The sequence below is a fragment of the Alligator sinensis genome, unplaced genomic scaffold (assembly GCF_000455745.1).
Source record: "Alligator sinensis unplaced genomic scaffold, ASM45574v1 scaffold492_1, whole genome shotgun sequence".
NCBI classification, from domain to species: domain Eukaryota; kingdom Metazoa; phylum Chordata; order Crocodylia; family Alligatoridae; genus Alligator; species Alligator sinensis.
In genome coordinates, this window is record NW_005842186.1 from 1,462,743 (window position 1) to 1,483,447 (window position 20,705).

Here is a 20,705-nt window from a genome sequence, read left to right on the forward strand (position 1 = left end):
TCTGAGGTACATTTGTAGAGGGGCTGCAAGACTGCAAATGCAGTGGCTGTTGCCAAGTGGGGTGCGCTGAGTTGCGTGTGAGAAGCCTGCTTGAGGTCTACTACTACGTGCCTGGTACTCACAGGCTGACAGAATTGCTAGTCTGTTCTCGTGAAGGTTGTAATAAGAGAAGTATGGCAGGAGGTTTGTCAGGTCACTGCTGAGCTGAGTGGTAAAGCCACTGGGATGGGACCCTAGAGGGAAGGGGCTATAAGTTGGGACTGAAGTGTGTTGGCAGAGCTGTGTGTGTTCAGGACCACAGTGGTGAGGGGATGCAGGAGATCAGAAGAACGGTGCCTTGGCAGAGATACAGAGGAGGCTTTCAGAGTCTCTCAGCTGTGGTTTTCATCCCTTGCTTTCTTGAGTGCTGGGAACTGCCAAAACTCAGCATTATTATATCAAAGTTTAGCCTAGCCCAAAATCTAGGAGCTCAAATCTTCAAACAGATGCCAAGCACTCTACATGAGTGCTGCTACAACTCTCACAACCTCTGCTTCAGTCGGCCACGCAGTTACCTGCCAGGAGATGAAAGACAGAGGGCACCGTCCAATGTTCTGAGACAGCTTCTTACAAACTCCTTCCTTGGCCCAATATTTTTAGCAGCTTCACAGTCACTGTCCTAAAAAACAGGCTTCCTCAGGTGACCAACATGAACCTTTCCTGCTAGCTGCTGGTGGTGATCTCTCCATGGCAGGTCAGAGCAGACCAGCAGGGGCCCATTTATCTGAAGGCAGCAGAAGCTTGCCATGCTGTACCTGTGCTTAAATTACAAGGAGCCTGCAGCTCCATGCCAGTTGGACCAGGGGTTGTAACAGGGATAATCTGGAGGACACCAAGAAGCTCCATGTGCTTGAGGATGGTGCAGTAGCTCTGAGTGCCCAATGTGCTGCATGACTGCAGGAAACTGAATACAGTGCACTTAAAATAAAGATCCAAATTGCTACAGTCCAAATTGAGTCCCTTTGTTACTGCACAGAGCTCTGTGCATGAAACAGAGCGGGTTTTAGTCTCCAGGGTTGTCTGTCCAGCTGGGTTTACCAGGTGATCTGCTCATTGTTTTATTAACTCCCGCCATGTTACCTCATCACGTTGCATAAACTGAACATTAAATCTGATTTACCAGCTTCCTTCCAATGGTTCCACTTACCTTTCTCTCCCCGTGTGTCCAGCGAGCTATGGTTGGAATGGACCCAGCCTCTTTTTAACATTATTTTCTGACAAGCTCTTCAGTTTTTATTCTCTTACACTCCCAGGGATAGATCATATACTACTGAGGAATTAGGTACCTGAGCAAGACCCTATTCCTCCCTGCTTGTATCCATGAAAGACTTGTAATAAAGGGGGTGGGTGGTTTCTTCTACTCACTTCTCTTATGATTCAGTGTGCAGGCTAAGATGACAGTGCGTTACAAAAGTATATGCATTAATGGATTTTCGGGGACTCAAGAAAGGTGGAATAGGATCATACCGAGGGGGCCAACTAGGTAGAACAAAATCTGCCCCTCCTTCCTCTCGTGTCTGAGGGTGTCAGCCTGATAAGAGTAAGACAAGGCAAGGAGCGAGTCCTGATGTTGGTTGTACCCTTACTAGAAATACCAGTGAACAGTTTAACCCTTAAAACACTGAGCAGGTATTGGGGTTTGATCAGGTTGCATAGTGTAGGATCTGCAGCTGGGAAGCACACGAGGTATGGGAGCACATGCCTGAGAGGTCAGATCGGGCCAGGAGCATGTTGCAAGAGGAGGTGAAGCCTGCAGAAGTGAGGTGAGGTTGGTTTGAGGCACAGCAAATAGCTGGGAACAAGGTGGTTCTCTACTGGTCAGGGAGGTCAAGGATGATGGCATAAGACTTGCCCATGCTGTTCAAAGAGTAAACTGTGCGGCAATCATTTGGGGAGCACAAAAATGGCCTCTGAGTTTCTCCTGCTCCCTAAGAGTTTGGCTTCCCTGCTCTCTTGTGCCCAGATCTGACAAGGTGAGTCCAAGTCAGTGTGAAGGAGGGACGCCTCAGCTGTATTTGCTCCTACATGGACAGGATGCTGTAGCCAGAATGACTGGCGGTGGCTCAGGTGCCTTTAACATCCCCTCCTGGTAAGACCTTTTCTGTTGCCTTCTCCCCTGTGCAGTACAAGCAAGTGGAGCAGTACATGTCCTTCCACAAGCTCCCGGCAGACATGCGCCAGCGGATCCATGACTACTATGAACACCGCTACCAGGGCAAGATGTTTGATGAGGAAAGCATCCTTGGCGAGCTGAGTGAGCCCCTCCGGGAGGTAAGGAGGGGAGCTGCCAAGGGCCTCCGGGGGAACTCATGGAAGCCAATGGGTGATTGAGGTTACTCCCAGCTCCAGCAGCCACAGAGCTCACAGGGAGCAGCAGGATAGGCTAAGACAGGTATTTTGTCAGCTGCCCAAGGGAAATCACCACAGTAGAAGGGCAGCAGGAGCATTGGGTGGAGGATGGGGAGAAACAAGGCCCAACTCCTTTCTGTGCCTCTATTTAAGGCAGCATCTGCTTGTTGTGTACAGCAGGTAGCCACAAATAATTTTACAACCCTAGAGGGATGTTTGTCATCAGCTCACCTCTGTCATCCCAGGATGAATCTACACATGCTACTAGTGTAATATAGGCTTACTGTGCATTAAAATACCGCATAATAAGCCTTCCCCAGGAGCACGTCTACGCATGTTGAGCTCAAATCTGATTCCAATGGGAGCAGTCCAGTCCAGGGCTATTCCTTCCCTGTTCTGCCCCCTAGGGCTGTGCGAGGCTTCGGACCATGCTTCGGATCTGGAGAAGCTTTGGATGCTTCAGCATCTGAAGCAGCCTGTCTGGATCGAAGCGCTGGTTTCATTAGGCTTTCCGAACTGCTTCAGAAAAGCTTCGGAGCCGCCTCGGAGATCTGGCCATAGGGTATAACGGGGAAGCAATGAAATATCTGTAACTTTGTTGATTTTTGTTTGAACTGGATGAAGCTTGCAGAGGTGGTAGCCTCTGCTGAGAGCATGAATCCTGCCAAGTTTCAAGAAGATTAGTGCAGGGGTTCAGGGGAAACTGTACCCCAAATTCTTGAAAGCAAAACTCATGTCACATGTATGTGTTACACCACAGGGGGGTGAAAGCTTCTGGGGTAGTTGCCTCTGGTGAGGCCACAAAGCCTGCCAAGTTTCAAGAAGATTAGTGCAGGGGTTCAGGGGAAACTGTACCCCAAATTCTTGAAAGCAAAACTCATGTCACGTGTATGTGTTACACCACAGGGGGGGGAAAGCTTCTGGGGTAGTTGCCTCTGGTGAGGCCACAAAGCCTGCCAAGTTTCAAGAAGATCGGTGCAGGGGTTCGGGGGCCTGCACCTCTGGCTGCTGATGGGCAAAACTGGTGTCATGGGTGCTTGTGCAACTGACTGTCTCTGCCTTGGGGCAGTTGATTGTCTGTATTGATTCTTTCCTCTCCTTAGTCTGTGGTTTTGTAGGTGTTAATCCTTGTTAATGAAGGTAGTTATGAGTTAATTAGCAATGATTAACACCTACAAACCCACAGACTAAGGAGAGGAAAGAATCAATACAGACAATCAACTGCCCCAAGGCAGAGACAGTCAGTTGCACAAGCACCCATGACACCAGTTTTGCCCATCAGCAGCCAGAGGTGCAGGAGGTGCTCCAGAAGCCCTGCACTGATCTCCTTGACAGCTGGCAGGCTTCGTGGCCTCAGCAGGGGCCACCATCCCTGCAGCTGTCAACCCCATGTGGTGTAACACATACACGTGACATGAGTTTTGCTTTCAAGAATTTGGGGTGCAGTTCCCCCCAACCCCCTGCACCGATCTTCTTGAAACTTGGCAGGATTCATGCTCACAGCAGAGGCTACCAGTTCTGCAAGTTTCACCCAAATCAAACAAAAAACAACAAAGTGACAGATATTTAATTGATTCCCCATTATACCCTATTGCCGGATCTCCGAGGTGGCTCCGAAGCTTCAGAGCCGCTTCGGCTGGATCAAAGCGGGAGCCCGATCCGGAGGTCCAGATTGGATCGCTGGCATCTGGAGTGGCCAGATCCGAAGCCGGATCGAATAGCTGCCTACTCGCACAGGCCTACTGCCCCCCTGCAGCAGCCAGGGGGAGCGCCAGGTTCCCCCAGGGTGCCAGCCGAGGGGCTGGTAGGGGGCGTGGGGCCTGGTCCTGATGTGCACAGGGCCAGGAGAGCTCTGCTGGCTGCAGCAACAACTGTCTCCTGGTCTCGTGCACATTGAGAGGGCTCCTGACGTGTACAGGGCTGGGAGACAGCTGCCACTGCAGCCAGCAGAGCTCTCCCGGCCCTGTGAAACTTGGGACACACAGCTGCCAGCAAGCCCCACGCCCAGTGGGGCTTTTCTTGTTTTTTCAAGGGCATTGGCAGATGTTTCAAACAAAGGTTAGGCTCCTGGCGAGGATGAGGACACAAACCCTCCCTGCCCTGGTGTCTAACTTCCCACCTTCCTGTCCATTCCCCTCAGCACAGCTGCTGCTCTCAGGTGTTGTCCCTCATAGTGATCCCGCGTCTCATAACCACTCATACATTTTATCCATCACTTGGCTCAGGTTTTTAAGCCCCTGTCCAGCCCTGCAGGGCCTGCTTCATTAGCAAACACTGCCTCCCTGTCAGCACGTGTCACTTAGCACATGGAGTCATCTCCTTCTTTATGGTAAATCACTGGGAGGTAAATCACTCCCAGTTTTTAGGAGTGATTTACCTCCCTCCTAGAGGAGTGATTTAGGTGATTTACCTCAATTTCACTTCATGGTGCTCTCTGAATCTGAACTGATGTGACACAAAACAGACCGGGTCATTGGATAGCATCATCATAGCCTAAGAGGACACAATACAGTGAAAAATAAATAAGAGTGCGTGTATCTCTTATGGCAGAGGTAAAATCACATTAGATTTTCTGTGACTGAGGTTGACAACCTCAAGAAATCAGAGCCAGCCTGTGCCACACTAACATGGTCACCTTTCCACCTCCCCTCTGTCCCCACCAAGTCTCCAGCTGCTCATGATCGTTCCTCTTCCAGGTGGCCGGGTACATCTGGACAGTTTAGCATCTCAGAATCAGGCAAGGACAAGGCAGGGTGTAGGGCTGCCAAGGTGAGTTACAACATATTCCCAGGAAGAAGCCCCTTGGATATGTCATGTGTCATTTCACCGGTAGCATCCACTGCATCGTACAGTGCAAGGCCTGCCAAAGCAAAGCTGCCAGGGCAGGATTGTAGGGGAGGTAGCACTAGGGTCCTAGGTGGCAGAGAATGTCTTGGATTCAAGCAATGAACCTCAGCATCAAGCACCCAGCCTTGGTAAACCTGGCTGTGCTGTACAGGCATCTAGATGCTCTGTGTCCTATCCCAGCACGTGCTGGGTTCTGCATTGAACCTACGAGGGATCTTTGGAGCACGGTATTTTCTTTGGCTTTTCTAATGACCTGCTCAGGAATGTTAAGGGAGTGCTCCTGTCATTGCATCCTAACTGAATGCTTGCATGTCTTTGTGTGCATATGTGTGTGTGACTCCCCTGCCCCTTGCTTTTGTGGCCAGGAAATCATAAATTTCAATTGTCGGAAGCTGGTGGCCTCCATGCCTCTGTTTGCCAACGCGGATCCCAACTTTGTGACGTCCATGCTGACCAAGCTGCGGTTCGAGGTCTTTCAGCCAGGGGACTACATCATCCGGGAGGGCACCATCGGCAAGAAGATGTACTTCATTCAGCATGGGGTGGTGAGTGTGCTCACGAAGGGCAACAAGGAGACCAAGCTGGCAGACGGCTCCTACTTTGGAGGTGAGAAAGCCATCCAAGTGTACGGCTTAGCAATGAGACCCAGGGTTGTTCCCTGTGTACCCCCTGGACAGGGGATGACTGCACACAGAATGAACACCTCAGTCCCCTCCTCCCTCTCCCTTCATCTGTCTCTTCCTTTGCTGCCTTTTATCTTGCACTGAAATTGTCAGCTATTAGGGGTGAGGTGCAACTCTTTGTTTCCAGGGGTAGGGGGAAAGTCTAGCACTTTGTGCCATAGGCTGTTAGTGATGGTGTATACCATGTCAGGGTGAGTCTCAAGGACTGAGCACACTGCATCCACCTGAGTCCATGGACATGCTTCAGAGGTAGGAGTTTGCCTCTGAGGCTGTTCTGGACTCTTGTCCGGTGCCCACTCTCAGTCCTGCAAGAGACCAAGGCCTATATGCAGGCGCTGGAGTGGACATGAGCCTGCACCAGCCTCAGGGGTGAACTTCTGGCTTCAGAGCACCTCCGGAAACTCGAGTAGGCTGGGCTAGCTTCGTCCTGTGCTTCACAAGACCTGCTGCTAGCACAGTATAGACATTTATAATATTTCCTTGGGCCCTGCAGTTCTCCTACCACATTGTTGTTATTGTATTGAAGTTGTAGCTGGAAATCGGAGCCCTACAGTGTTCAGCGTTGTATAGCCATGGGCCAAAAAAACCCGGTAGCCCCTGCATCAGAAAGGTCCCTAATGAAAGACGATGAGGTTCCAGAAGTGGACACGACAGATGGACAGACAGCAGAAAGCAGGATGACAGTCAGACAAACGTGAGGAGAGTGCTAAGGACAGAGCGCTGTCTGCTGTTTCACTGACTGCTCTGCAAAGCCTGCACAGCGAAACCTCAGACCAGGCAAAAGTTACGCAGATGTAGGTTCCCATGCAAACATTAGACTTGCCAAGATTCAGTGTACGGTGGAGAAGAGACATGGAGTGGGGCTCTGCCCTGGTAGGCCTCAGAGCTGTCTCTCAACCGAATAAAAGATCTCTTTCTTGTGCAGACCCCCACACCACACCCTCAGCAAGTGTGAAGAAACCCCACTATGCCAGCAGGGTCCGGGGTGCTTTCACAGTGCGTAGGATATTTGCAACCTGCAGTCCATTTGTTGGGCTTTGGGCTCGACAGTCCTGGGGGAGTTTCTGATTCATATGAATCAGAAATAGCTGAGGGAATGTGTTGGCTTCATCACAAGACTGCATTGAGGCTTCCTTTCCTGGTATAAGACCTCTTTCCATGCCTTGCAGTCCCTCATTCTTGATACACCAGCACCCCTCTGTGCACTGTCTGTGGGCTGCACCCCAAATCTGAAGCTGGATAACTAGTTTGCTCCACAAATGCCAGCTCTTCAGCGGGTGCCTGACTGACCTCTGAACGTCTAAAATAGGACAGAGAACCTGCTGGCCATGGTGCCTATTTGGAATAGATAAATGGTACAGTGGATTCGGGTTCAGGCTATATATCTTTCTAGAATGACTTTGGCTGGATTCCTTTGGAAGGTCCCTGGCAGCTGGAGTGGGAAGGATACCAGCTTCAGACCTAGAGTCCTGAAACCTTTATGCCCAGCTGTATAAAGAAGAAAGAGTGCACTAAAGTTATTGCTTATACTGCACTGACAGTCAGGAACCACACTGGTTGCCAGAAGAGAGTGGTTTTCCTCTAGGTTTAATCATCCATTAGGATAGCTCCTTCAGGAGTGCTTATCTTATTTTTTTTAAAGGGATTAAAAAAAATATCACCAATCAGAGTTATTACATCACAGTACTACTGTGTCCCCAGCTCTTGAGCATATGTAGTGGGTGCACAGGAAAGATATCTGTAGAATTGCACACGCGCACACACACACACACACACACACACCAGGTACGGAGAAGAGTACAGCCACAAAGTTATACTGATCAAGAGCATTGCAGTTTTATCTCCAGGGAAGTGCCCATTGTGAGTATGGCTACATGTAATATAAATATATTAAGTCGAAGGTCCACCTGAGCCCAACAGAGCTAAAGTGCTGAAGACACACCAAGAGCACACAAAGAGGTAAAGTGGGTAGCAACACATATATATTTGACTTCCGAGCCCAAATGACCAGGTACCCTGTTACAGCTGGGTTGACTAGGGCAGCTTTTGGCACCTATGTAGAGCAAGACTTAAACTCACACCTCCCCAAATACTGAGAGATGCCTTTTCTGTTCGGCCACCATGCTCATGGAAATATGTTAAATGTTAGTAATAAATGGGCTATATCGAGTGTAGCCGGACAATAAGGTCATATCAAATGTACAAGTTCCTAGTCAGCTTTGTTGCCTGTGTGTTGTTGGTGTGGTAGATCGCTAACACCTCCTCATACAGAGGCCGCAGGTCAAATGAGAGACCTCAGTGCAAATCTTGAGAGAGTTCAGTTCAGTGAGACGTGGCTTGACCTCCTCCTCCCAGCAGCCCAGGAGGAGTTTGAGAGAGACGCTTCCTCCATTCTGAATGCACAATGATATCTATGATAATCCACCGGAACACAACTTGACTAGCTAATTAGATCAGCAGAGTCCCTGAGGTGCAATTTTATGCAGCGGCTACCGCAGTTGAGTATTTTGTTTTTAAATGTTATTGCCTACCAAGAACATTTCCACTGCTAATGTTTGGGAGGGGAAGGTGAGGCGGCCTAGCCAGATCCCATTATACAGCAGAAGCAAAGGCTTTTTTGGGGGAGACGTGGAGGCAGGGATGGTGCTAAGGGGCAAGGCTGGGGATGTTTGAACTTGGCGCGGGTTCTTCTCCCAGGACTCTGAGGCTGTCTTTCTTTCAGAAATCTGCCTGTTGACCCGAGGCCGGCGTACAGCAAGTGTGCGAGCAGACACCTACTGCCGGCTTTACTCACTCTCGGTGGACAACTTCAATGAGGTGCTGGAGGAATATCCCATGATGAGAAGGGCTTTTGAAACAGTGGCACTAGACAGGCTGGATAGAATTGGTAAGTACAAAGTGTGGGGTGAGCTTCTGCCACCTGCTTCCCTGGACTCCATTCCCAGCAGGGAGGTCTCCTGTTTCTCCTTTCACTGGTTGTTTCCAAGAGGGCAAAATGTCACCCACCCTGTTTCTTCCATAGCCCCTGTTTCCAGGATCTCCTTTCATAAGTTCCATTTCCATGCAGATAAACCTCATACACATGGTCCTCTGCCTCCCTGCTTCCTTTGTCCCCATTTCTCAGTGGTGTTTTTGGCAGGAAGTCATGGAAGAGTTGGCAGAAACACTCTGATGGGATGCAGAACCCTTGTGACTTGGATTAGACGGGATTGTGGACATCAGCTGAAAATGTGTGAATGGCAATGACATCTCATGGTTGAGAGGAAGTGGGCCGGAGCCCAATGCCTTGTTTCTGCAAGCAGTCTCAGGGATTTCAGTGAGATTTCCTGTGTCGTAAGATGCTTCCTGGCATGAGGGGTTAGATTATGCTCTGTTGTTGGCAGGGATACCAGCTAGGGCATAATTAAATGGACTAGGGCTATTCATTTTTAGGGCAAAGACTGGTTATCAGCCTTGTTGGGAAGAATCTCACTCCTTGGTATGTTGTTTAGAGCTGTGGTTCTCCAACTGCAATCAATAGACCGAGTAGACCAGCAGAGCCTGGCAGGAGGAAGGGGAGACCAGGATCTTTCGAGGTCCAAGTGAAATTCTCTCTTGCCAGGTGCTTACACAGTATAATAGCCAGCGAGCCAAATTATCAATTCATCCAGTATCAGCAAGTGCCCAATTAAGCAAAGACCTGGGGCTATTAACAAGATGGTCCAGCATATGCTCCATGGCAGGTTGTTTGCACAGGACATGGCAAAATGCTCAACCTCTGCCAAGCTAATGGAAGTGCAGCTGAAGTTGATAAATCCCACATTATGTTATTGCAGTGGCTCCTGGAGTCCCAGCAGTGGTTGTGGCCCTAGAGTAAGGGTCCACCTGTACTAGAAGGCTCATCATCTAAATGAACAAGACAAATAAAGGGCAGAAGGAGGGATAGACTATTCCCTTCTCCAGGGGGGCACAAAGAGAATAACTGACTTGCCCAAAGTCCCATGAGGAGTTGGTAACAGAGATGATGAGTAAGCCTCCTGGAGACCCACTCCCAGGCCTTAAGCCCTACATCACCCTTCCTTTTTAATACCATCTGTCTTAACTGTATACTCATTTTTACTGTTTTGAGGAATCAGAAAGGACACTGCTGTTATGGGCATCATACTGAGGAGGCAAGAAGCGGCCCTGCATCGGATCAGGGAGAAGCCCCCTTTTTCTGTGGGCTCCAGGTTAGGCCATGCCAACAGAATCCCATTCCATCCCAGGCATCTTATAACCAGCAACAGTATAAACAGAAAGGCCTGACTCCTAAAGCAAGGCTAAGAGCTAAAAAGGTACTATTTGGTAAAGCACAGGCTAATTAGGCCCCCCCAGAGAATAGTAGCAGCCCCATCACTTGAGATACTTAAAACTAGACTGTACAAAGCTCTGGTAGATATGCCAGAAGGAGTAAGTTCAGTGCCCAATTAGGCCTAACAGAGCTTTTCCATCCCTAGTTTTAATGAGACTTAATGTTTTAATGAGACTGAGTTTTAATACTTGACACTGGAAGCAGTAGCAGTCTCACCCACCTTGGTTGCTATTCCTTAGTGGTCCTGTGTAAGCTAACCATAGCAGTTGTCACACACGTGCACCTTCTGCCCGCAAAGCATGACCTATCAAGAATATCATTATTATTGCTGGGCTCTGGGCTCAAGTGTCAGAGGGCCACTCGGCTATTATAATACCTACTACTGCAGTACCTTTCTCATGTTTCAAAATGTTTATGAAGGAGGCCAGTGGCATCATCCCCATTTTATAGATGGGAGACTGAGGTTTAGACAGATAGTATGGCTTGCCAGAAGATCAGTGGCAGAGCTGGGAATACAGCCTGAGTGCCCCAATTCCTTTCTGTGTCTCTTTGCACTAATACTTTGTTCTGGGCCAGAACAACCATGTGCAATGAAACCAAGATTTAATAAGGGCTTTGGTCCTCCTTGCCATATTTCTCTGCTCCTCTGGCATGACACCAGTCATTACAAGATGCTGTGTGTATGTTGAGGGCAGATCTTCTGCTGATATAAAGTGCATTATTCCTGTTGAAGTTGATTTCAGCTTGCACTAGCTGCAGATCTTCCCTACATATTCAAAGAGCAGCTGTATCCATCCAGTCCAAATGACCTTTTGCCTTGGTTAAGAAAACAACAAGGAACAAAAGAGAGATCTTCAGTGGAGAGCAGAGGGTGTTTCATCGCCTCCATTACAGTCTGCAAAGTTCTACCTGCACAAAATGGCGGCTGCAGGCAGAAGATCCCTAGAAATAGAAAGGTACAGGACAGACTAATGAATCATGATAGTTTTGGTAAATAAGTCAGCAGATCTTCTGTACTTCCGAGGGGGAGCTCTTTGTGCTTGGATATAGTCCCTATTACTGCAGTCCCTGACTAGCTCACAATCCTCAATGTAGTAATCTTCATCCTGTGAGCCAGGCCATTGCCACTATCCTCATTTTACAAACATGGAATAAAGGGACACGGTAAGAAGCAGGGAAGAATCAAGGCCCACATCCCTGTAGGTATTTAGGCAATTAACTCCTATTGATTTCAGTACAGATTAGGTACCTGGAGCAAGGTCTTCCAAGGTCATACAGAAAATCCATGGCAGAACAAGAAACTGCACTTAGATGCCCAGCCTGGGGCTCAAACTACTGGACCACCCTTCCCCCCTCACTGTAATGAATCCTTTTACTATGCAAAATCAAAACAAGAAACCCATCCCCAGCCATGGCTGCCCTGGAGACTCTGTGTGTCATTTATAGCAGTAGTGTTCAACTCATCTGGCCCTGTGGCCCTGTGGGCCAGATGAGTGGTGCGGGGCCAGTGCATGGGCCAGATCAGGAAGGTGGAGCCTGCCTGTGGGCTGGATGGAAAGCATGGAGCCTTGTCATCTGACCTGCGGGGCTGGAACTTGACAGTGGCATCATTAATTGCTACGGCTGCCAGAGCCAGAACTGCCAAGAAACTTCCCACCACCAGACTTGCATCCCTGTGGGCAGTCTCGCAGCCAAATGACACGGTGCTGAGCTCTGGATCCGCCCTGCGACCTGGATCTTGGTCACCCCCATCTCTAACATCAAGCACCATGCCTCCATTTTACAGACCAGCAAACTGAGGTGCAGAGGGCCAAATCAGCCAAGGTCTGAGTTTCCAGGAGGCAGTGCTTAGATCCTGACTCAGATTCCCTCAGCAGGAGCTATAAGGGCCATTTAGATTACCTGCTTACTGCCTCCAGACCTGTTTTCCTGGTTTCTCCACGTTGCAGCTGGGAAGAGGGAAGAGAAGCTCTTCATGTTAAGCAAGGCAGGAACTACTAAGCCGCAGCAGCTAATACCAGGCCCTCCAGCATCAATGGCTGATGGGGGAGTTGCTCTCTGCCACACTGCTCTCTGAACCAGCAGTGTCCGTGCCTGCCTTAGAGAAATTGCCCTTTGCATGCTGCCGCAGAAGAGAAAGAGCAGGGTCAGAAGGTGACACGGAGGAGTTAGAACAACAGGCCCAGCAGCACAGTGGTCTGGCTTTATTCTCTCTCTTTCCCCCTTTGTTGCTAACCCAGAGCTGCCTTGGTTGCTCTGCCAGCTCGCTGTCATGAAACAGGGGAGGTATGAGGATAGTAAAGTGAAAATTCCTGGCACTGCTGCTGCTCATTCTCTGCAGTCCTGCTGCTCCTGCCCCGTGTCCCTAAAAGCCAGCACCTCAGCAGCTGGAACCTTACACCATTGCTCCACCGCACCTTTCCACCTGAAAGCTCCCAAAGCATTTGGGCTGGGATTTCCTCAGGGAGCCTGAAGGAGTTAGCACCCAGCTCCCTTTCAGCTTCAGCAGGTGCTTTCCTGCCTTGGCTTCCACTGACAATTTTATTTTTTATAACCAGGCATCACTTGACCTTCCACTGAAATGCCCAACTCCAGGACAACCATGCAAGAGTGCATGATGGATTAGGAAAGTGACTGTCTCAGTTAAAGTCTGGGGGAAATGGGAGGCAGGAGGTGGTAGCAACAGCTGGAAGTGGATTGGGACACCAGATGTGTCAGCCCTGCTCCTGTGGAATGTGGTGTGGGACATTTGGTCACTGTCGTCCCGAGCCAGGGGCCCTTCCCAGCTTGCCCACCACAGAGCTGTGCCCAGTGGAGTGTTGTGGAGAGTCCAGTGACCCCCCCTGGACAAACTGGTTCGGTTCTGGCTTCTGGCTCAGGACAGATCATAAGGGGCCATGTCCATGAAGGTGTGAAGAGACCGTTCTGAGTAGAAGGAACAGCATAGTTTTCGCTCAAGATGTCCTCAGGCAGGTTTGTTCAACTCACCTTCAAACAAGTGTCACTTGTCAAGTCACTGGTGCATTCAGTGTCTCTGGAAACTTTCTGTCCAGGTGATACCGTGTCCTTGAAAAGCCTGGGCATCATTTGAGCACATCAGAAGGTTTGCTGGAATCTATCACTGTCTTTGACACTGTGATGAGAAGTATCTTGTGCTCGGGGCCTCTTTGGCCCTTTCCCCTGCTGCAAAGGGCTAATAGGTAATGGGCAGAACCAGGAGAAAAATCCATCCCGCCATCTGGCTAAGCTGACGGCAGGGATATTTATGATATTAGTCACTCTGCAGAGGCTACAGAGACCGTGGCCAAGTTATTTCTCCAAGCAGTGGAGGGACAGAATGACAATGCAGTGGAGAGCTGAGAGGGCAGCAGGGGCTGTATCAGCTCACTAGAAGTGCAGCGAAGCATCCACACATGCAGGGAAGATGCTGGTTGAGTACCCAGGAGCTGTTAGGTGTGGGTGGGATAGAAGAATATTGCTCCATGTGCCCCTCATAGCCCCTTTGGATGGCAGATGTGCCAAGGTGGGGAGGGTGGGGAGAAGGTAGGATTCACGGACAGAGCCCATGGAGTAGTGACAGGAGCATTGGTTGCCCTGTTACCATAAGTTTTGATATGTCCTTCTACACTTGCATTCAAGGGGCACTGATGTTGGCATGCTGCCTGGGTCACTCACAACTACAACAATGGGACAGAGGTTCCCTAAGTACTCCTGGCTCCATTGCCAGGGCACCCATGATAGACTAAGGGGGAAATAATTTACCCTTAAATGTACCCTTTTAAATCAAAAGCCAAGGCACATCCACCCGAATACAAATTCCATTGAAGTCAATGGGAAGGCAGCCACTGATTTCAGGTATCCTTGAATCAGTCTCACGAAAGTTATGTTTATTTGCTGGGGTGTGTATGATTGACGGTCTCAGCCTGCCGGGTGCTTACAGAAGCATGGCACTGCTCTCAAATAATTTACAAACAAAGTACCCAATCCTTTAAAGATGTATATACTTGTTTAACCCTATGTTTTCCAAATAGTGCCACTGAAGTGATTCTTCATAGTCTGAAATGCTAAGCATGCGCTTATGTCATTACAAATTAAGGCCTATATCAGTACTGAAGTTGTGCAAATCATGCAAATGTGTAGCTGACAAGATGCCCTTTTCCTTGTTCTTGAGCACACTGCAAATTTGTTCAGCTTATTTATGCTTTCAAATGACGTGCTGCCTTCCTCGGTGAGTAATTCTTTGTCTGCCAAACGTTGGTGGATGGTTCCTGCTTGTGATGTGTCCATTAGTTACATAAGTTGCATGTTTCTGTTCCCTGAGTGAATCTGAAACTGGCTTTCGGTGAGCATTCAAGCTTAAAATTAGATTTTCACAAGTATTTGCACTTGTAAAACACAACCGCTCAAATGTTCATTGAAAGCTAACATAATACCGATGTGGGTATTGTTGAATCAAAATTCATGTATACGTTCAAAAAATATTTTGGGCGCAGTTATTTTCCATTCTTCATTCATTCCATTCTTCATTCTACATTTCTTTAATAGAGGCCATTTATTGTTCCTATCAAGGTCGCCGTTGATAGCTGAGATCATATAGGGAAGCTAGATAGAGTTCTCTCCGCTGTCACATGGAATTTCTGACTCACAGTAGTTTAAAGTTCATGCGTTTCAATGCTCAAAATATACATTCCAATACAAAAATACTAGTTATTTCTGGGTTAAGATGGCTCTCTCCTCCCTTATGACAGTACAATCACTAAAACCCAAGGAAAAGATAAATCAAGGCAAAAGCCACTGACAACACAATACCTGTCTCCAAAATGAGTCCAGTAATATTCTTTTGGAATAAGAATGTCCAAATGAGGAGCCACACTCAGATAACTATAGCAATTTTATATTGGTATAATTACACTCGAGAAAATGGTAACACTTTCCTGTATAGACAAGCTCAATAAGGAAGGACTGTCTTGCAATTAGGCCAGCTGATCTGTGAATGAGAACAGCTGGAATTTATTCCAAGTTCTGTCTCATTTATCCTTCTGCACCATGAGGATAATAATATTTCCTTCCCTAACCCAGGTGTTTTGAAGATCAGTCTACTTATGTTTATGAGGTACCATCATACAAGTGACAGGCTCCATTTAAATAAGCATATAAAGAAATGTAAAGAATCAAAGTGCATGGTAGTATGAGAGCCCATGCCTTACTTCTGTGAGTAACCACCAATGAACTACTTGTAGAAGTCAGGCAAACAGATTACCTGTAAATCTATACTTTTCCCTTAAGCTTGCTGGTACAAGTATCCATAAGCCACTAGCATGCAGGAGATGCCAGAACCCAGATTTCATAGAATTTCATAGACATCAGGGCTGGAAGGGACCTCGGAAGATCATCGAGTCCAGCCCCCCGCCCAAAGGGCAGGAAGTCAGCTGGGGTCATAGGATCCCAGCAAGATAAGCATCCAGGTTCCTCTTGAAGGTGTTCAATGAAGGCGCTTGAACCACCTCCGGTGGCAGGCTGTTCCAGACCTTGGGGGCTCGGACAGTAAAGAAGTTCTTCCTTATGTCCAGCCTGAAACGATCTTGAAGTAGTTTGTGACCATTCGACCTCGTCATCCCTTGGGGCGCTCTGGTGAACAAACGTTCCCCCAGATGCTGGTGGTCACCCCTGATAAACTTGTAGGTGGCCATCAGATCACCCCTGAGCCTGCGCTTTTCCAGGCTAAAGAGCCCCAGGGCTCTCAGCCTGTCATCGTAGGGTCTGCTTCCCTGACCTCTGATCATGCGCGTGGCTCTTCTCTGGACTCTCTCAAGCTTCTCCGCATCCTTTTTGAATTGTGGAGCCCAAAACTGGACACAGTACTCCAGCTGCGGCCTCACTAAGGCCGAGTACAGGGGGAGAATGACGTCCCGGGATTTGCTTGAGAGCAAAAATAAAAATGTTTGTGCACTCCCTGCTCCTCCATTGCAGAAATCTATTTTAATCCGTTTTTAAAAACACACTTATTCTCTAAAGCAATTGGCTCCAAAATGTGGTACCTCTACTTTTGCTATTTACACACTCTCCTTTTTCATCCCTAAAGCTATTTCTTTCGGATTTGGGGGTTCCCAGTTCCTGTCATCTTGCTTTAGTTCAATCTATTCTAGATGGAGCTTTACCTGACGATTGCCTAAAAACGAGGCGCTGAACGCCGCTGCTTAGCGGCGTTCCTGTCAGAGAGTGCATTTTGCACGGGTTCTGTGATTTGGATTGACATACCACTTGTTTCTGTATAAATATGAACTCGCCATTTTCTCAACCTCCTGAAACCCTCAATATTTTGGATCTTGGAAATGGCCCGTCTCCTTATATGGTACTGGAGCAGCCGCTAAAGTTAGAGAGAGAGTTTTGCTAAAAGCTCTTTCCATTCTGGTGTTAGAAAGGAAAAAGGAGAATTGGCAATTGGGAAATTCAAGTGCAACTGCTTTCTCCGCTTGGTTCAGTAGAGGCAGAGTTGCTTGCTGGCATTCAGAACTCACTCTCTATTCTCCAAATAGTTTTGAAAAATAACAGGGTTCAGAAGGATGCCAAGGTGGGCTAAGTGGAGAAACGTGAATGTAGTGGGTAGGGTGCGTGAGAAAGTCTGTTACTAGAAATGGATTTACCCTGATCTTGCAAGCTGCTCTGCAAGGGGGGATTCCTGCCCTGCAGGAAATCAATGGGGTCTGTGGGATGGAAGGGACAACCCAGCTTTTGGCATATTTTCCATACTCTATGGACCCCTGGATTTGCAGTTTAGTACATCTACACAAACAGCCATCTATCTTATTCTCATCCTTCTAGAACCACATGAAGGCTGTCACTCCAGCTCATATGTTATTCAGAGTTAATTCAGTGTCTGCAATTTTAGTCACTATATATGGATAACTATAGGAAGCTGAGTGGGGCTCACTCCGCTACATACTGTACAAATGTTGTCAGACACAGTCTATTATGTCCAAGTATTGTGTCCACATTTTGCAATAGTTTTAAAAAAAGCAGGCAGTAGTTTCCTATTCTTTTGGGCTCACAGCATGTTGTCTGCTGCAAATCTCTATTCACGTTCTTACAGGATAACACAGTGGTGTCACATTCATCATTAAATGAATTAACCGTTAACCCTATATTTACACTCCTGCTATAAACAGAAGCTTAATTTGCTGCACTGACAGTCGGTTGCGTGCCATTTGTATCTTTTCTGTGCTATTTGGTATTTATATAGCACTCAAAAGTCACTAAATGCTTTACATATTAAAAAATACAAGTCCCCATCTGGAAGGGTTTTCCACCTTATAGCTCAATTCTGTATATTCGTGTACTTCTCATAGGCGTTCTGGAAACAGAGGTCTTGCTGAATTAGTTCTTAGGCAGCATTACATATATAGATAATTCCTAATTATGCTATATAACACCAACACCAAGCCCCTCTTTTCAACCATCACAGAATGAAAAGGAGCATTCCTACTTCGGCAGATGACAAAACAAAGCAGAGCAAAACAAATACACATTTTCCAGGGCAGATTTCACAATTGCAGTATTCCAGCTGAGCAACAGCTGGTTGGAAGAACAAAGCTGAATTCTTTTAGGGTATTCATTCGTGACATTCCCAAAAAGGAAGCAAGACAGATGAGGGAGAGATACAGCTCTTTACAGTACCTTGGCTCATCTTCAAGTGGCACTCCACTCTGCATCGGAAAAGAATTGCACCTTGTGTGCAAGAACAAGTGCGATCTTCTTTAGTAATGCTAGGAACCCACCATGCTCAGAGCTGTATCGGAGAGAGAACCAGGATGCTCTGCGTTCAGGCCCAAAGATTTGCCCACCCTGGTCGCCAATATCGGCTTGCAGGGACGTGTAGCTTTCCTTAACATAGAGAGCTACCCCCCCGCCCCTTTTATCTACACGATCCCTCCTGTACAGGGTATAGCCATCTATCCCCGTGGTCCAGTCATGGGTGGAGTCCCACCAGGTCTCCGTTATCCCTATGACATCGTAATTGTTTGCACTGAGCATGAGGATGAGCTCCTCCTGCTTATTCCCCAAGCTCCTGGCATTAGTGTACAGGCAGGCAAGTGCCCCCTGGGGGGCTCCTTCCTTGCCCACAGATTTTACCAGGGCTGGGGCAGGGGTGGGCTCCCTGAAGCGCCGTGATCCTCTGGCTTTGCAAGGATTGCTCAGGAGATATTAATATCTAGTGGTAAAATATGTTCATTTTGGGGAATTTTTATTTTAAAACTGATATGGGATCTTTCAAACCTCTTAAACTAGTGGAATCTTTTCCATATTTGTGTTCAGTAATAGAATCCACTCACTATCTGCTATTTTATCTTTGCCTGTACTCTTCAGAAAAACCACTAAACATGGGGAACTTTTGATGACATTTGGATGTAGATTAAGAACTACAATTCTTATGAGATGCCAACAGCTCCTGCTTTTATGCCAGTGGGTCATATACCAACACTTATGCTCATGTTGAATACCCTTTCACTTCACCAGTGTTCCCCTCAAAATCAATATATCTACATGCTACTTGACCTAAGTAAAGAATCAGAGTCTCACCTCATGTGATGGAAGACATCTGATATCTCTCTTAAGATGAAGCAGAAAACCTGTTTAGAATAAGTAGATGAAGTGCCAAATTAAACTCTGGAAGCCAAACAAAACCCAGGCAACCCCAATTAACAATACCAAAGAAGTAGCACTGTTGTTTGTCTTGCAGCAACGGCACACTGGATGGGAGTCAGGAGATGTAGGGTTTATGCCTCTGCCACTGATTAGCCAAATAACTTTGAGCAAGTCCTGTCCTCTCCCTTTATCTTTCTGGAAGATGGGAAGTTCTTTAGGACAGACTTTGTCTCTCAGGCAAATACCACATCCTGTAAGCGGGAATCCAGTTTTGCATGGGGCCTCTAGGCACTATCAGAATAACAGCAGAGCCATCTGGCAGCTGAAATGCATATGAGCTGAGCTGCAAAGGAGGTGTACAGGGATGGACACTAGTGGATGATCAAGACAGAGTATGCCTAGCAATGAACATCACAGCTGTCAGCTTCTCTGTGGCATTGAGGATAGAGTACAGGACTTTGGCTCTGAGCACAAGAACTTTTTCCTCTTGAACTAAAGAGGCCTCTCTGCCCTGGGCCAGCAAGTGATAGTGAGCTGCCAGGATTTTGTGTTTCAGCTACTGAATGTCATCATAGACTAGAAAAACACTTCACGAATCTTTTGCATAGTCAGGGAGGTTTGCAAATGATTTGCCCATTTCTGTATACTTTAGGCATAATGAAAGGAAGAAAATATTAATCGATATCATAAAGCTCCTCAGATAAATTATTCAGTCTATCTGATTTGCCCAGCTCTGATTTCCACCTTTGTCTTAACAGACACCCAACAAGCGACTGCTAATAGAAATTTGTATAATAAAAAAAAAAAGAAAACCTGTCTAGTACATACGCAGATTTTTGTACTGAAGTGACTCTCTTGCGTAGCGGGGGTGTAACTATTATAACCCTACCATGAACAGGGTTATACTGGTATTAATATTCATACAATTTATATCTCTTCCCTTTATATGAATCTTTATACAGGTATAACTGCATCCACACTCCAAGCCTGTGGAAGGCTTTAACAGTCAGACAGTTAAAGTGGGACATTTCTTAAACAGGAACAAGCAAAAAAAAGCCTCAGTGGATGAAGGGCTGTTGAGGAGTCCAGGAATGACCCTGTCTATACTCAATCTCTCTCTGATTTAATTAAACCGGTTTAGTTGAATCAGCGCTAACCTCCATCACATGGATACACTTATTTTCATTAAAAGCAGGTTTATTTCAGTTTAGCTTAAACCTGCTCCTAATTAAGTCACGAGGCCACAGGGGCACAAATGAAGTTAGTCTGAGACAGGGGGCATCAAAGCAAAAGCCTGGAGGTGTCTGCTAGGCCTGTGCGAAGCGGCTAGTATTTGCTTCGGATTCGGATTCGGCCGATTCAGGGGACAGTGATTCGATTCGGTGATTCAAATCACTGTCCCGAATCGATTCGGCTGAATCTGATTGGGAGATTCGGATGCTGCCAAGTCTCCAAATCAGCCAGGCCCACACCTGCCCCGTCCACCCCAGTGCCCGGCACTTGTAAAAAAAGAAGCCCCGACTCACTGGGTGCTGCCAGGCGGGGAGCGATCCCCACTGCCCCCCACTGCCCCATGCTGCGTGGAGGGCTCTGCAACAAGCCCCCCGACCCCCCCTCGCTCTCCCAGCCCCCACCCCCCATGGCTGCCTCGCCCACCCTAGCTCCCGCCCTTTAAAAAAAAACCAAAAAAACTCCCAAACTCACCAGCTCCTGCCCAGCAGGGGATGATCCCTGCTGCCCCCCATTGCCCCACACCACATGGGGGGCTCTGCATGAGCCCCCAAAGCCCCAAGGCTGCTCCAGCAGCGGTGGGT

The 20,705-nt window shown here is 47.8% G+C and overlaps 1 protein-coding gene across 1 annotated transcript in view; it reads left to right on the forward strand.

Annotated features, from left to right (window-relative positions):
• Window positions 1-20,705, forward strand: part of HCN4 (hyperpolarization activated cyclic nucleotide gated potassium channel 4) — a 152,117-nt gene that overhangs the window by 115,502 nt on the left and 15,910 nt on the right. The window contains exons 5-7 of the mRNA XM_014521142.2: window positions 2,164-2,310; window positions 5,601-5,841; window positions 8,641-8,805. Coding sequence (XP_014376628.1) covers window positions 2,164-2,310; window positions 5,601-5,841; window positions 8,641-8,805 — 553 coding nt within the window. The remainder of the gene's footprint in view (window positions 1-2,163; window positions 2,311-5,600; window positions 5,842-8,640; window positions 8,806-20,705) is intronic.